At 37.1% G+C, this 16,099-nt stretch overlaps 1 protein-coding gene across 5 annotated transcripts in view; it reads left to right on the forward strand.

Moving 5' to 3' along the window:
* Zmym4 (zinc finger MYM-type containing 4) overlaps positions 1-15,625 on the forward strand; it is a 190,048-nt gene extending 174,423 nt beyond the window's left edge. For all 5 annotated transcript variants that reach the window (XM_023701031.1, XM_023701034.1, XM_023701033.1 and 2 more), the window contains 7 exons: positions 2,087-2,258; positions 2,409-2,504; positions 5,268-5,419; positions 10,003-10,114; positions 10,680-10,928; positions 12,024-12,153; positions 13,700-15,625. In XM_023701031.1, the coding sequence (XP_023556799.1) occupies positions 2,087-2,258; positions 2,409-2,504; positions 5,268-5,419; positions 10,003-10,114; positions 10,680-10,928; positions 12,024-12,153; positions 13,700-13,907 (1,119 nt within the window). In that variant the 3' untranslated portion in view covers positions 13,908-15,625. The remainder of the gene's footprint in view (positions 1-2,086; positions 2,259-2,408; positions 2,505-5,267; positions 5,420-10,002; positions 10,115-10,679; positions 10,929-12,023; positions 12,154-13,699) is intronic.
* Positions 15,626-16,099: the final 474 nt, after the last annotated feature.

Genomic DNA, 16,099 nt, shown 5'->3' on the forward strand with positions numbered 1-16,099 from the left:
TTTTTTATTCTTTGTTTTCTTGGGGTTTTTTCCTACCCAGACTGGCCTTAAACTCATGGTGATCCTCCTTCCTCAGCCAGCTGAGTGATAGGCTCATAGGTGTGGGCCACCATGTCCAGCTTTGGAGCCTTTTTATGTACTCTTAATTCTGTGCTGGTCATTCATGGCTTGCATCTTTTTGTTTAGCTCTTCTAGCTTTTTACTAGTGTCTTTTTTAGAGTCTTCAGTCATTTTATTTAGCCCAGTATATTTATACTTGCATCGCCTGTGAGCTTGTGAGTGCTATATTGATCTGCTTTGATATTTCCTCTGGTATCATTTCAGATAACTGAAATGTAGCTTTCAATGCTCAGGTTGTTGGAGGCATTTTGTTGAGTTGTCTTATGTTTCTATTTTTTATTTTTTATATTGAGGCTTGCAGGCTGCTTTATTGGAAATTTTTGTTTTTTACTATGGAGACTTCTTTAGTTAAGATTTACTTTTCAGTGATACAACGTGCATGTGGGTAAACTTTGCATCTGTCCCAGAACCAACCACTGTTGTTTACTTAAGGTGGAAGGTTGCAGTATGTTTGGCCCATTACCAAGTTTTTCATGAATGGACAACAATATTGTTCATGATCCCAAGGCAATACAGATATTGATACCTCAATAAAATCAATTAATACCAACAGCTAAATAAAGTACCACCCTTAGCCACAGAAGAGATCTGCAGTTATAATGTGAACACTAAGACAAGCCAAATATTGACCTAGCATTGGTCTTCAGTGAACAGCTACTAAATGGAGCAACTCTTTGAACAATAGGACAGTTTTCAGTAGCAATAGTGTAAAGTTAAATAGTTATTTAGAGTATTTATACTCATAAAGATAAAGGAGGAGAGGAACTGGAGAATGAAAAAAGCCAAATTTGAAAAATTAATGGGGTATAGAAAGGGGAGAGAAAAGTGACATAGGGTGAAAAGAAATTAATAGTATTGGAGAACAGTCACAGGAAAGAATGAACAAGATAAAAACGACAGAGCAATAATAGATAATAAAAGCAAGATAAGAAGGGAAAAAGTTGAAAAGGAAAGAAGAAAAACTAAAAGGGAAAAAAGATAAAAGGAGAACCCCATTCCTCAAAAAATACTGAGTAGAGGAAAGACAGAAGTAAAGCAAAATAATCAGAAAGACTTGAGTTAAAGAAAAATATTCCTGTGTTAATGAATGAATGGTTTCTTTCCAAGATATGCAGTCTTGGGATTCACCTACTCACAATTATTTTCTACCTCGCTTTGGGGCCTATTTGTTTTTGAGGTGCCCGTCCTGCACCATAGGCCCCTCTCTCCATTCCCCTCAGAATGTGGTTATGCCCAAACCAAGGCCTATTTTTTCACCTTTTGGATGGGGAATGTGATCAACTCTCTGGTCTCTGTTGTGTGCAAACTGCAGAGCAGTGGCTTGCACTGCTGTTGTACTTAATGTCTGGAGTTGTGGGGTCCAGATGCCCCCTTTTCTGCCTGGGTATCATCCTTCCTTATGATCAGCTCAGTTTGTTAGTCCTCAGCCCTGCTGTCATGTGCTATGGGAAAGCAAAATGTGAAGCCTGGTTTTGGCTTTGCAGGGGTGCAAGATAGCGCCACTTACCTGACATGGGTCTGCTTGCTTACACAGGGAAGGGGTGCCACTCACCTTTTTTCAATTTTGGTTTCTAGTTTAATTCCATGATGCTTAGGGACTGTATTGAGGTATGTTTTATAGCCTAGAATAAGATCTGTGCATGTATTGACTAAATGGACCTAAGTGGTAGTAATAGTCATTCATATATCATTAAGTGGGTTCAATATCTAGAAAATAGTAAGTATCCAGATATTCTTAGTTAATACAGTGTGATCTACATTTAAAATTTTTGCTTTCAGGCTGCCTTTTTTTCTCATGGATTAGGTTAGATAATCACTAATGTACTTTGTACCACCAAGAATTCTGAATCTTAAGACTATAAAACTAGATTTCATATTTTATAGCTTTACATAATTTCCAGCTTTGACAACTCTGTTAAAGATCGAAACATATTTATATTCTGTTAAATTTTTGGAATTCTCACAGGGACGGAAGAAGTCTATAGTGGCTGTAGAGCCCAGGAGTCTTATTCAAGGAGCCTTTCAAGGGTGTTCAGTATCTGGGATGACACTTAAATACATGTATGGGGTAAATGCCTGGAAGAACTGGGTTCAGTGGAAAAATGCCAAGGAAGAGCAGGTGGATATAAAATGTGGAGGTAAATACACAATGTGAATTTGTCTTCAGTGAGAGAAATATAAATAAGTAAACCTGTTAATTTACCCAAAAGAGATACCTGATAAGATGTGGTTTTGGCTTTCCATGCACTCTTCACTCTTTCAACTCTTTTATTTGTCTTTCTCATCAGGAGGTGAACATGCCTCATCCAGTCCATGTTCTGATCCCTTAGGAAGTGCTCAAGACCAGGCAGTCTCTCAAGAGTCTTCAGAGGCAGGCTATAGAGGTGAAAGTTGTTTCTCTACATTTGCTATAAGTTATTTATCATGTTACTATTCATTTAAATTTGTAATCACATGTTCAAGTGGTAGTAATAGTCTTAATTTTAAGCCTTAAGGTAAATTAATGACCTTCCCTTAGTTATAAAGAGGATATTATAAAAGGTAACGTTGTTCTTATGATGGTGAGTTTATAGTACCTCTTCTTCAGCCCTACATCTATATAGTAACCTATATTGGACCCATTATCCCTCCCTCCCTCCTTCCCTGTTGTGAAAAATACCTGCAAAAGCTTTATTTCTTCATAGCAGCTTTTCCTAACAGTGAAATCTGTGTAGTTGACAATATTTGTATGTTTCACATTAATTGCTAAGAAATTAGGAATTATGTAACATTTCAAATTAAGCACTTGTGTGTGTAGATGTTTTGTTTTGTCAGCAGTGCTGAGAATTGAACCCTGAGCCTTCACACTGAGATGTACCCCATACCTGTCTTCTTTTATTTATTTATTTTTTTTCTCGAGACAGGATCTCACTAAGTTCTTTCAGCTAGGCTTGCACTTGTTCCTCCTTCCTCAGCCTCCCAGCATGCTGAAAGAGTATATAATTGTAAGACTCCCCCAAAAAAATAATAATTGTAAGACTCACTTTAGTTTTCGTTTTTCACTGGTTTTGATACCTTATTTTAAGTTTTGGCTTTCAGTTTATATTTTACTATTATCTCTTCTTTTGTACTTCTACAACCTTTATGAAGGAGATGGAGTAAGAATGGATGACTGTGTCCATTGTAACTGGAGTTTGCCATTTTTCAGTTAAATATTATCTCTTACACCTAGGTGCTCATACACTGTTGGCTTCATCTGCTGGTACTGTGTTTTTGGTCTTGGGCATACACAGCCCATTTACCAAAACAGTTAGTGGATATATTGGGCTGTAACTGACTCAGTGAGTTCCTAGAGATCAGTTGTAATTTCTGTGCTCCAAAGTTATATAATATTCTGAGGTGTTTGGGAATTTATTAGGACTATAACCACCTACTTCTAACAGATTCCCATCATGGGTATCTGCGTAACATCAGATGATGAAATTCAAATCAGAACCACCTAGCAGCACTCTGTCTTATAAAAGAAAGGTAGCTGGGCTCAGTGGTAGGTACCTATAATCCCAGCTACTTGGGAGGCTAATGCAGTTATATCACTTGAGGTCACAAGTTTGAAAACAGTCTGGGAAACGTAGTAAGACCCTGTCTCAAGAAAAGAAAGAAGGGAAGAATAGAAGGGAGAGATAATACTGTTTTAAGACAGCCCAGGCCTAAATGCCATATACAAGGGAAATACCTGTCCAGTTCTACACTCATTCATCCAAAAAATACATACTGAATGCCTGCTATGTATCAGGCATAATGCTAGGTACATTGGGTTGAGAAATCAAAAATGGTCCTTTCCCTTAGAAGGTTCCATTTTTCTTATGCACAATCAACACTGGGGATCCTAATGTGTGTTCCTGTCTAAATGAAGAAGTGCAATATCTGGGAGCAGCATTTTAATTATTAGCTCTAACTCACAGAATAGACTAGCCTCTTGCAGTAGGAGCTGTACAGATTAGTGAGATCCTTCCCTACTCAAAATTGTTTTTCATTATGTTCAAGATCTTAATGTAATGCTAGGGATTTAGTTCAGTGGCACAAGTGCCTGCCTGGCAAGCACAAGGTCCTGAGTTCAGTTCCCAGTACCAAAATCTTAATGTGATGCATGAAGCTTACCATAAGTTACTTACACCTGTTTTTGCTTTTCTCCTGCACACTCAAGTCTTCTGAATCTTTCACTTTTATGGCCTACTAGATGGGATACTTTATTATAGTGTTTTATGAGGATGTTTCTTGTTATTTGAAGTCTTTTGTGGTTAACTCCAAGTTAAAGAAAGTTAAACAATACAGGAAAAAAAAGTTTCAAGGTCTTTAATCTACCAGTAGGCAGTGGAAATTCTTCAGAGGCAGATAACGGCATTTTGCATTTTCCAAATTTATCAGTTCCTAGAAACTCAATTTTTTCTAGCTTTCACATAGGACTAGTGCTTTCTTAAATGTACTTTGGGATATCTTTCTGCCTCCTCACATTGGAATTGAATCTTTGCAACTCCTTGCCTCTTAAGACCTAGTGCCAGTGTCACTCTAGACTGTCTAACCTGACTCTTCTGTGTTACATGTCCTTCATTTGCTTTCATAACATCCTGTTTAAGCAAAACCTCTAATATTACCCATTGTATGATAAGCACTATAGTGCCCTTGTTTCTCTACTTGGATAAGGCCTAGAGATTACATTCATTTTTTATTCCATAATCTCTACCACAATGCTAGGCATAGTAAGTAGTACAGCAGTACCTCAGTCCATGAACATGTTTGCTTACAAACAGCTTGTTCATAACAAAAAGCATTTGGCAAAAATTTTTGTTTGCAAATTCTACATCATGTTACAAACAGGACCACGACCATCTTTCTAACACAAGTACAAATGTGACTGTCTTTTCCGAAATTGTAGAACAAATTAAGTTCATGAATTACTTAGGGGCCACTGTAATTAGTAACTCAAATAATGTTACTATGTTCTTTTATTTATTTATTTTTTGAAGACAGGGTTTCACTATGCAGTTCAGGCTGTCCTTGAGCTCATGCATTCAACCTGCCTTAGCCTCCCAAGTGCTGGGATTATAGGCATGCACCACCACTATGTTCATTTTAAGTTAATGTTTCAAATGTTTTCTGTCTTTCTACAGTACGCTCTGTCAAGCTGAAGGAAGATATTTTGTCCTGTACATTTGCTGAGTTGAGTTTGGGTTTATGCCAGTTTATCCAAGAGGTGCGGAGACCAAATGGTGAAAAATATGATCCAGACAGTATCTTATACTTGTGCCTTGGAATTCAGCAGGTATCATTTTAAATAATGTTACAAAATTGATTGCAGTTCTAATAATTCTGAGAGAACTTATGAGTTAAGTTGAAAATTAAAATATTAGTTATCTACTATTAGTCCTAAACACTTTTCTTAATACATCACTGTCCTTGATTTAAGTCTTTATCATATATCCTTTTGTAAGCTAAGACTGTTAGTAGGAAAAGTGAAATTGAGGTGATATATTTTATAAGAGCGTAAATAATAACTGGTAAAAGCAACATAGATGACTGTTGCATGTTTATATGTCATATGGTTTTATTTGAAGTTTTAAAATTCAAAATAGGTCTGGTGAGATGGCTCAGTGGTCTAAAGCACCTACTTAGAACAAGTTTAGCTAAAGCATGAGGGACCGCGGTTCCATCTCCCAGCACCACATGCCAGCCAGCTCCGCCCCCTAGTGGGCTGAGCTGGCCACACACAGACACAAATAAATAAATAAAAATTAAAAATAAATAAATAAAATTCAAAATAAAGTAATATATTATTGTTTACCACATTGTCAAAAAAATTTTTTTAAGTTAACAGCAAAGCCTTTAGGTAGCAGACACCTGTAAGCCCAGCATTTGCAAGGCTGAGGGAGAAGGGTTGCCATGGGTTTGAGGCCAGCCTGGCCAGCTCTGAGAGTCTTTAAGATTCTCAGAGAACCGAAGGAGGAAAAAAAAAAATGTGACACTTGCTGAGAGTGCTGTGAATTGAAGATTCTTCTGCATAACTGAAAGCAGGCAGTACATAAAGTTTCGGACTTTTTTTTTTTTTTTTGGCAATACCAGGGATCAAATTCAAGACATTGAGGACCTTGTCCTTGCCAGTCAGGCATTTATGCCACTGAGCCATCTCCCCAGCAACCTAGGGTTTATGTTTCAGAAGGGTTTTTTTGGTGTTTTTTTTTTTTTCTTCTCAGTAACTCAGTTTTGTCATCTCTTTAGCACTCATACTCCACTGTTTTAAAAAAAGTTGGATAGAATGTTAATGGCCACCAAAGTGTGATGGTTAAGTAAATTGTGGTACTTTCAGAAAGTAGTATATTACTTAGCCAATAATTTTATTTACAAAATAGGATATAGTAAAAATACTAATTTTAAAGCATTAAATAGTATAAATTAAATGTACTGTGTTAACAGAGTAGTACATATAAATGCATAGTCAGATGAAATTCACTAAATGTATTTGCAGTGGTTATGTCTGGGTGGGAGTACTCAAAATGTTAATTTTTTTCTATATTTATTAAATTTTCTTCCATCAGTGTATGAGTTGTTATCACATTGTTCTTAAGGTATTGTTTTTAATTACAAAAACAGTATGTGCTAAGTATAACTTTGAGAACCATGAAACATGTACACAAAGCTTAGCTCTCCTTTTCCACATCCTTTGGTGGCCTGTGTTGCAGCATGGTAGGTATCCTCTGCCTTGTCCTGTGTTACACCTTTTTTTTTTTTTTTTTTGTAAATACACATTTTTTTAAAAATATTTATTTATTTATTTATTTATTTTGTGTGTGTGTGGCCAGTTCAGCCCACCAGGGGGTGGGGCTGGCTGGCATGTGGCGCTGGGGATTGAACCGCGGTCCCTGTGCTTTTGCTTAGCTTGTTCTAAGTAGGTGCTTTAGACCACTGAGCCATCTCACCAGCCCCTGTGTTATACCTTTAACACAAATGTGGCTGTTCATTTGTAGTTTTGCCTGTAGATTTTTCTTTCTAGAGTATTTATACTCATTATTATTATTATTATTATTATTTTATTTTAAGAAAGGGTCTAAAGGGTGTTCAGGGTCTCACTACTAGACTGGACTCGTGGTGACCGCCTGTGTTCAGCCTCCCAAGAGATGGGATTGTAGGCACAAGCCACCATGCCCAGTGTCCATTACCATCTCAGTGCTCCCCGGGGGCAGGGCTGGCATGGCAGGCCTTGGGATCGAACCCCTGCTCCTGTGCCTGCTTGCAGGCACTTTAATCCACTGAGCTATTTGGCCGGCCTTTATACCCTTTATTTTTTGTAATGGCTTTATGTTAAATACTATTAAAATTATTAAATAATTGTTATAGGCAATAAACATTGTAAACTACAATCATTTTTGACCAAAAATAAACTTAATCGTAAGGTTTTAGAAGTTCACTTTTGTTGACTTTCTTTTTCTTTTTTTAATGTGTTTAGTACTGGGTCTACAGGGTTTGATCCTTCCTGTTTTTCAGCTTCCCAAATGCTGGCTTTACAGGCATGTACCACCATACCCAGTCTCAATCGCTGTCTCAGTGTGCCCCAGGGGCAGGGTGGCATGGTAGGCTATAGATTGAACCCTGCCACTGCATCTGCCTAAGCAAGCACTTTAATCCGTTGAGCTATTTGCCTGTAGATTTTTTTAATCTGCTGGCCGGCTCCTCGCTCCTTTTTTGTTTTGTTTTTGGCAGAACCAGGAATTGAACTCAGGCCCTTGCTCTTGCCGGGGAAGCACTTATTCCACTGAGCCATCTCCCCGGCCCCTCGCTCCTTTTTTTTTAAGACAGAGTCTTGCTATGTAATTCAGACTGGCCTGGACTCAACATATAGTCCAGGTTGACTTCAAATGCACAATAATCTCCTGCTTCAGCTAGGATTATAGGTGTGATCATATATTTTATAAACTATTCGATTTAATGAATGAATAAACACTTTGTATCAGGATTTATAATACATGTATGTACATTTGTGGTGTGTGCATATTTATAATGAATACATAATATGTTAGTTTTTTATTATCACCCTCTGAGTTTTTTCTGTAATGGTGCTTTGGTACATATCTTTGTTTGCTTAGGTATTTTGTTTTTTGAGATAGTGTCTCACTGTAATAAATCAGGCTGGTCTTGAACTCACATCAGTCCTCCTGCCTCACCCTCCCAAGTGCTGGCATTGTACCACTTTACCCGGCTGGTGCATATCTTTTTATATGTTATACATAGGCTATTTCTTTGAGATAAATTCTTTTGTGTATGTGTATATTTTGAGAGAGGGTTTCCCTATGTAGGTTCAGCCTAACCTAGAACCCACTTAGTTGTAGCCCAGGCTGACCTTGAACTTGCAGTGATCCGCCTGCCCCCACCTCCTGATGCTGGGGTGATAGGTGCTCGCTGCCACACCTGGCTGAGATAAATTCTCGAGGGTGGAATTTCTGGAGCAAAGACAATCTTTTTTACGTTTTTACTACATGTTGCCAAATTGTCCTCCATCTAAATTAAGCCAGTTAATAGTCACATTAGGGGCTGGGGAGTTGGCTCAGTAGGAAAAGCGCTTGAATGGCAAACGCAAGGATTGGAGTTCAATCCCTGGTTCAAAAAAAAAAGTCCCATTAGCCATCTGACTTATTTCTGTTTGCCATGCTTAACTCAAATTATTTATTTTGTTGTTGTTGAGACCCAGAGTATTAAATGTTATTCAGGCTGGCCTTGAATTCTCTGTGTAGCTCAGACTAGCCTTGAACTCTTCATACTCCTGGGATTACAGACATATGTGCCCACACCCAGTGCAAATTAAGTATTTCTTTAGATCATGGTGTTGCCATACTGTCCAGCATATGCAGGAAGTACCTATATACCAGTAAAACATATAATAATAAAGAAAACTGGCAAAAGATACAAATAGACAAATAATAGGAAAAATAGTAAAATGTGGCTTTATAGACAATATACCAGGTAATACCTAATGATCATATACTATGTGTGCTGTGTGCATTACGGTAAACTCCTTGCATGCATTGTTTAATTGTTTGACCCTATAAAGTATAAAAATCATTAATGTTTTTTCCATTGATGAACCCGAGGCTCAGATATAGTAACTAGCAGGGTCAGGATTTGTGATCATGATCAGTATGTTGTGTTGTGCTGTCTCCCAAAATTAAAAAGTACTCAAGAATACTTAGGGAAAATTCTTACCAATAAATATTTGAAAGGCAAGCACTCTACCACTGAGCTACATCCCCAAATATTTGAAAGATTAAGTTTCCTCATACTAAGTTTTAGTGACAATATATACAGTGAATGTATAAATTTTTAAAAATTTATTACTGTAAAAGACATTATCATTCATGAGTATTTCTAGTAGTGCTGTTGTTACCTTGAATCCTGACTGAATTATAAACATTTACCTTTCATGGTCATTTTGCCTTAGGAGAAGTGTCAGAAGTCACAAGGTGACAGATCCAATTAATAAGGTAGATGAGGGCACACCATAATTTTTTATGAGTCCACCTTTCCATTGGATGCCATTGGAGAACAGCATTTTTCACATTTTTTACCATACCCTGTAAAGAAACTCATGAAAGAAGTTTTCCACAACTGCTTCAGAAAGTGGCAGGCATAATAATGGGATGAGTGTATTAGAAGTGAGGGGAATATGGAGGGCTGATAGCAATGTATTACAGTCTTTTAGTGTGATACATTTTTTAAAAACTGTAATATTCACTGTATATTTTGATAATGCCCCGTATCATTAAATGCTTAAAAGTTTCATTTGACTGTCTATTGTAAGGAAAAACTATAAATGTATTTTCTTTGTATTAATATATATATATTTCTATTTTCTTTTAGTACCTGTTTGAAAATGGTAGGATAGATAACATTTTTACTGAGCCCTATTCCAGATTTATGATTGAACTTACTAAACTTTTGAAAATATGGGAACCCACAATACTTCCTAATGGTAATATGTATTTTTATTTTGGCTCTTTATGATATGCTTATAAAAATTGCCTGTGTTTTGTGATTATCTTTTTAAACATTGTTTTTGTGTTATGTTTGTCCATGAGCTCAAAATTAATTTTGTATTTTTAAATTGTTGGAAAAAACTATGGAATCAACATTTTATAGAATGAAAATTATATGAAATTCAGATTTGTCTGTAAATTTTACTAGCGTACAGCCGCATCTCTTTGCTTTGTGATCACCTGTGGCTCCTAATGTTTCACCATAAAGTTGTTTGGATTTTCTGTGGCCCACCAAGCTTAAAATGCATACTCTGGCCCTTCACAGGGAAAGCTTATCACCCTAATCTGAAAAAATAATAGGTTGGAACAGTTCACTCTTCAGGAGTGTACTCAGTGTCTACTTAGAACATTCTGCCTTCTTCTTTATGGCGTGTTTTCTGTTTGAAGGGCAAAAGAGAGGCACAGTCATTCTTCCCTTTCATATCCCTGTCCTAAAATGTGAGATTGTGTAGCTCTGCGCAGCAGGAGCTCAGTAATGTCTCTTCCCCCTCTTATGTCTAGGTTACATGTTCTCTCGTATTGAAGAAGAGCATTTGTGGGAATGCAAACAGCTGGGCGCTTATTCACCAATCGTCCTCTTAAACACCCTCCTTTTTTTCAATACCAAATACTTTCAACTGAAGAATGTTACTGAGCACTTGAAACTTTCCTTTGCCCATGTAATGAGACGGACCAGGACTTTAAAGTACAGCACCAAGATGACATATCTGAGGTTCTTCCCACCTTTACAGAAGCAAGAGTCAGAACCAGGTATGTGTGGTCTGTGATACATATTATTGTGAAGAAGTAATTGAAAATTCTAGGCACAGGAAGGTAACATTTAGATGTTTTTCTTTATTGTGAAACATAGGTTAAAGGCTTGTAATCCCTTTCTTCAGTATGCTTTTATTGGCTTTTAAATTAGAAGTACTGGTTTAATTGCATGTAACCTCAGTCATCTATGTTTTAAAACTCAGGGAATTTAAATGTACAACTAGGGTTGAGACTCACTGATTAACAGTCACCAAAAAAGTTAATTGTTAAATAAACATCATTTAATGTTTAGTCTATTATTCCTAAATATTTTTTAGGCCACAGCACTTTTTTTTAGTTAATCTTGTAAAATTCTGAAACATCTTAAAAGCTGGCCTATAGTGTACTGTGTTTACACAGTCAGCAGTGGCAGTTTTATCTGGTTTCTGGTTTAAAGCCTGGTGAACAGGAGCTTATTTTTTTAATATTTGTGGTACATGCCTGTAATCCCAGCATTCTCTAGGCTGAGGCAAGAGGTTCCCTGTGAATTCAAGGCCAGCCTGGGCTCCACAGTGAATTCAATGCCAGCCTGAACTGCATAGCAAGACCATATCTGAAAATCAAAATCACTACATACATACATACATACATACATACATACATACATACAGGTGGTACCTTAGTTCACGAACTTGATTCTTCCACAATCTGGTCACAAACTGATTGGGAGAGAACTGTATCAAATTCAGTAATTGGCTCAGCATTGACCTTATGAAGAAATTTGATTTGGTTCTCATCCAGTTCTTTATTTATAACCAGAATCTTGGAGAGAATTGAGTTCATGAACTGAGATGCCACTGTAATATTTCCCAGTACAAGACTTAGTTTGTTTAGTGCTGTAAATATAGCACTTAGAATAATTTTCCATATGGGAATAATGTTCCAATAATGTACCTGCATGGAAACCCAATAAATATTTGTTGAATGAGTGACTATAAGGGAAAGAGGAATGGCAAAGTTCTGGCTAGAAAGCAGACCTTATTGGGTCTCTTGAGACTTGAAGATAAGGGACCTTTCTAAAATAATCCTTTGGTTATCATTTCCCATTTTAAGATAAACTGACTGTTGGCAAAAGGAAACGAAATGAGGATGATGAAGTTCCTGTGGGCGTGGAGATGGCAGAAAATACTGACAACCCCCTGAGATGCCCAGTTCGACTGTATGAGTTCTATCTGTCAAAATGGTAAGTGACTATCCTCTGTCCTGGGTATAGTGCATCTCAAAACTCAAGATATGAAGGTTGGATTTTAAGTGCTTGAACATCAGAAATGTAGCTGGCATATAACCTTACAAATTTTCCTCCAGTTTCGTTTTTCTTCTTCATTCTCATACCTGACTAGATTTGAACTAAGGAGCAAGTCAGCTTATCTTGACTTTTTTTCTAAAAATATTTCTTCATGAAAATGTTAAAATGAGGAGAACAAGGAAAAAGGAAAGAAGGGACAAGAAAAAAAAATGGAAACAAAGCTTTTGTAAATAAGGAGGTTAAAGAGAGGGGAGGAGGGAGAACGGAAAAAAAAGCAAGAATATGCCATGTGCACGTACAAATTCTCTGTGATGCAGGTAATGTATATCTAAAATTACCAATTTTTTTTTTTTTTTTTCAGAACCAGGGATTGAACTCAGGCTCTTGCGCTTGCCTGGGAAGCGCTTATTCCACTGAGCCATCTCCCCAGCCCCAAATTACCAGTTTTTAAAAAGCCAAAAAAATTTTTCTTCTAAAACAAAAATCACTGCTACTATTTGATCTTTACAAGTGTTGTGCAACCTTATGTGATAGCTAAATGTATTTGCTTAACTTATTTTTTTGGCACTGGGGATTAACCTCAGAACCTTGCTCTTGCCAGGCAGGCACTGTGCCACTAAGCTATCTCCCCAGCCTGCAATAGCTAAGTAACAGTGATCTGTTATTTATATTGTAAAGAAATTTGGAAGAGAGGTTGTTGTGCCAGACCTAGAACAACATAGTGAAAAGCAACTATTAAGGAACTGAAATTTTTTAATTGCTCCTTTTCTTTCTTTTTTTTTTCCTTGGTGGAACCGGGGATTGAACTCAGGCCCTTGCGCCTGCCAGGGAAGCGTTTGTTCCACTGAGCCATCTCCCCTGCCCCATAATTGCTCCTTTTCTTAAAGTTTTTGATTATAAAAGTCTGTGATCCATAGTAAAGAACTTTTTGACCAAAGGAATATGCTGGCAGTGTCTGCACAGTGGTCTGCAGTGCCCTTAGGTTTCATTGTAGGCTGCTGGGCATGGTGGCGCACACCTATAATCCCAGCACTTAGGAGACTGAGGTAGGAGGATCTCTGAGTTTGAGCTTGGTCTGGGCTATGTAATGAGTTCAAGGACACCCTAAAGTATATAACAAGACCCAGTCTCAAGAAAAGATCTCATTTTAGAATACTGGGCACATAGGATATATGGTTCTCAGTCATATTATATATGAGTTGACTTGTTACTCTTGCAAGTGCTGAAGTTTGTGGTTTATACTTTGCCTTCTGTTAACATACTTCCAGTCCATTGTGACTTGAGTGTGTGATAAAAGATACAGAGTTACATGTTACATGTTACTCCTGGGAAGTAAATGCTTCAAGACTTATTTATCCCTGTGGTTATGTTTATCTGTGAGTCACAATGGGGAGAAGTTGAGAGCCATTATATTAAAGAATAATTCATATTTTCTGTACTCTCTGATCCTCAATTTTTTCTTTTTTCTGTTTTCTGTGGATAGTTCTGAAAGTGTGAAGCAGAGGAATGATGTGTTTTATCTTCAACCTGAGCGTTCCTGTGTCCCGAATAGCCCCATGTGGTACTCCACATTCCCGATAGACCCTGGTACCCTGGATACCATGTTAACACGTATTCTCATGGTGAGGGAGGTACATGAAGAACTTGCCAAAGCCAAATCTGAAGACTCTGATGTTGAATTATCAGATTGAGATGGAAGTGAAGTTCCTATTTTCATACACATTGGTATGCACCAAACTGTGAATGCATCCAGCTGCTGGAAAGCGATGTATAAGTCCAAGTCCTCTGACTTGATTATGAGACAATGGGAAACAGATGACTCGTGAACCACAGTGTAGATGTACAATGAAGGAAAGAGTATGAACTGAGAAATGTTCTTTGGCAGTGAAATAGTTCTAGACATCTTCAGAATGACTAACCAATTTTTCTGAGTGGTGCATAATCTTATTTTGTTTGGGAATAACAAATTGTGGAATATTTTTAAGGAAAACTGTTGTATAAAACTACCGTAGTAACCTTAGACCTTAGAGAGGTAGCTTTGGAGTGAGACCTTGGCTACAGTATGAGTAAGCCCTCCATAAAAGTCAAGGGTGAGTGAAATCAGTACAGAGCAGGGGTAATACCCTGTGTGCTGTGGGACCCAGACTTGGAGACCCAATAAATCACTTAACTTTTCCTAAAAGATAGTGAAGGGGTCTTGATTTTGATTTTCACTGCCAAGCCAATTATGTGAAGGATAGAAGCCTCAGGTGCTTTTACCATGGCCCCCTCACATCAGGGAAAATGACCTTCACTGCTGTTAACATAGCAATGTGTCCCTTTACTTTTTGGGTCTGGATGTGGGTAAATTAGGATAAAGGGGATGATATTCCACAAACTAATTATGCACACAGAAATCTGTGGAGCCCATTAGACCCCAAGTGTCTTGAAATGTTTGTAGAAAACCCACTAAAATACCCACTTCTCTGGGTGTAGGCCTTTATTGCTGCTGTCTCATAGCTTCAGCTGTGACACACAGAAATGGGGGCTTTCCTTTTGTTTTCAGTTTTTCCCCAGTGGCAGCTTTTCTCCCATTTATTTAGCTTCCTATTTCCAAATAATTCCCTTTATTTTTCTTTTGCACCAGTTTTTGGAGGCCCTTGTCATTTCAAAAGAAGTTGTTTAACTCTGGCAAACTTGTGGGTGATTCCATGAAGACACAGTATTACTTAGATATCCAAATTATGATGGAAAGGTCTTAGTAGGTTTCTATGTAAAACATTTGGAGGATGACCTTGTTGCCCAAATAAACTTGAACAATAGGGATTCTGGGGTGAGCACAGAAAGACATTGAGTGTCTTGCTTATCCATAGGAGGTTTCATAGCATTATTCCAAACTCTAGCTGTTTTAGTAGTTCTATGAGGATTGCAAGTCATAGATGTGAGTGACATATCAGTTCATCTCCCTCATCTGCATTCTGTTTCCCCCATGAAATTTGAATCAGAGCTTTTGATGTTGGTCAATCACAGAACCAGTTTAGTTGAGGTTAATGTGACCTTACCTAAATTAAAAAGTAATAAACTTAGAAAAAATTTAACCTTGAAAAACCTTCCAGTATTTCCCATATTTTAGGTGGGAGTGGCAAGTGTTACTATTTTTTTTAAACAAATGAAAGTCATTTAACTACAAAAAGTTTTAAAGTGGGCCTTTTGACATTGTGTACTTGATGGACCTGTCTCTCTTCCTGTAATGAATCTCATTTTTGTTACCAAAAACTGTGTGAAAGAAGTAAATCTGCCCTGATTCTGTATGAGTAATTCCATCTGTGTTTGTCATTTCTGACTGAAAAACGTTTTACTTCCAGACCTTGTTCAGTTGGAGGAAAAACTGAATTGTCTGATAAGTCTGCCAATAAACCATCCAGAAACATCAGGCGTAATAGTCCCACTATGCTAATTTTATGGTTTGTATAAACGCTAACATTTTTCCCTGTCTATAGCTGTATGAAAAACAAATATTGTTAATATAGTAAATTGTTATAAAATATCAGAACATACATACAAAATAATTTGTATCTTTTAACTGAGAACAACCAGTACCCAAATAAATAACTGTATCAGCATTTAAACTGCATGTTAATAACACCAGTTGCCCAGAACCCTAAACTAATTTGCAAGAGAAAATACTGATTAGTTATTGGTCATTCCTCATAAGTGTAGCTGTTAATGTGTCTTAATTATTTGCATTTTTTATTTTATTAAAGTTGTATACAATTACAGTTTTTTCCCTTGAAAGAAAAAAAAAAAATCCAAGAAACAAAAAGTAACATCTAATCATTTTTTCCTGTTCTTTTACTTTTTAACTACCTTTGGGTTTTCCCTTTGCAGAAGCAACAGAAATATT

The sequence above is a fragment of the Octodon degus genome, unplaced genomic scaffold, assembly GCF_000260255.1.
Source record: "Octodon degus isolate 3935 unplaced genomic scaffold, OctDeg1.0 scaffold00130, whole genome shotgun sequence".
Classification (NCBI taxonomy): domain Eukaryota; kingdom Metazoa; phylum Chordata; class Mammalia; order Rodentia; family Octodontidae; genus Octodon; species Octodon degus.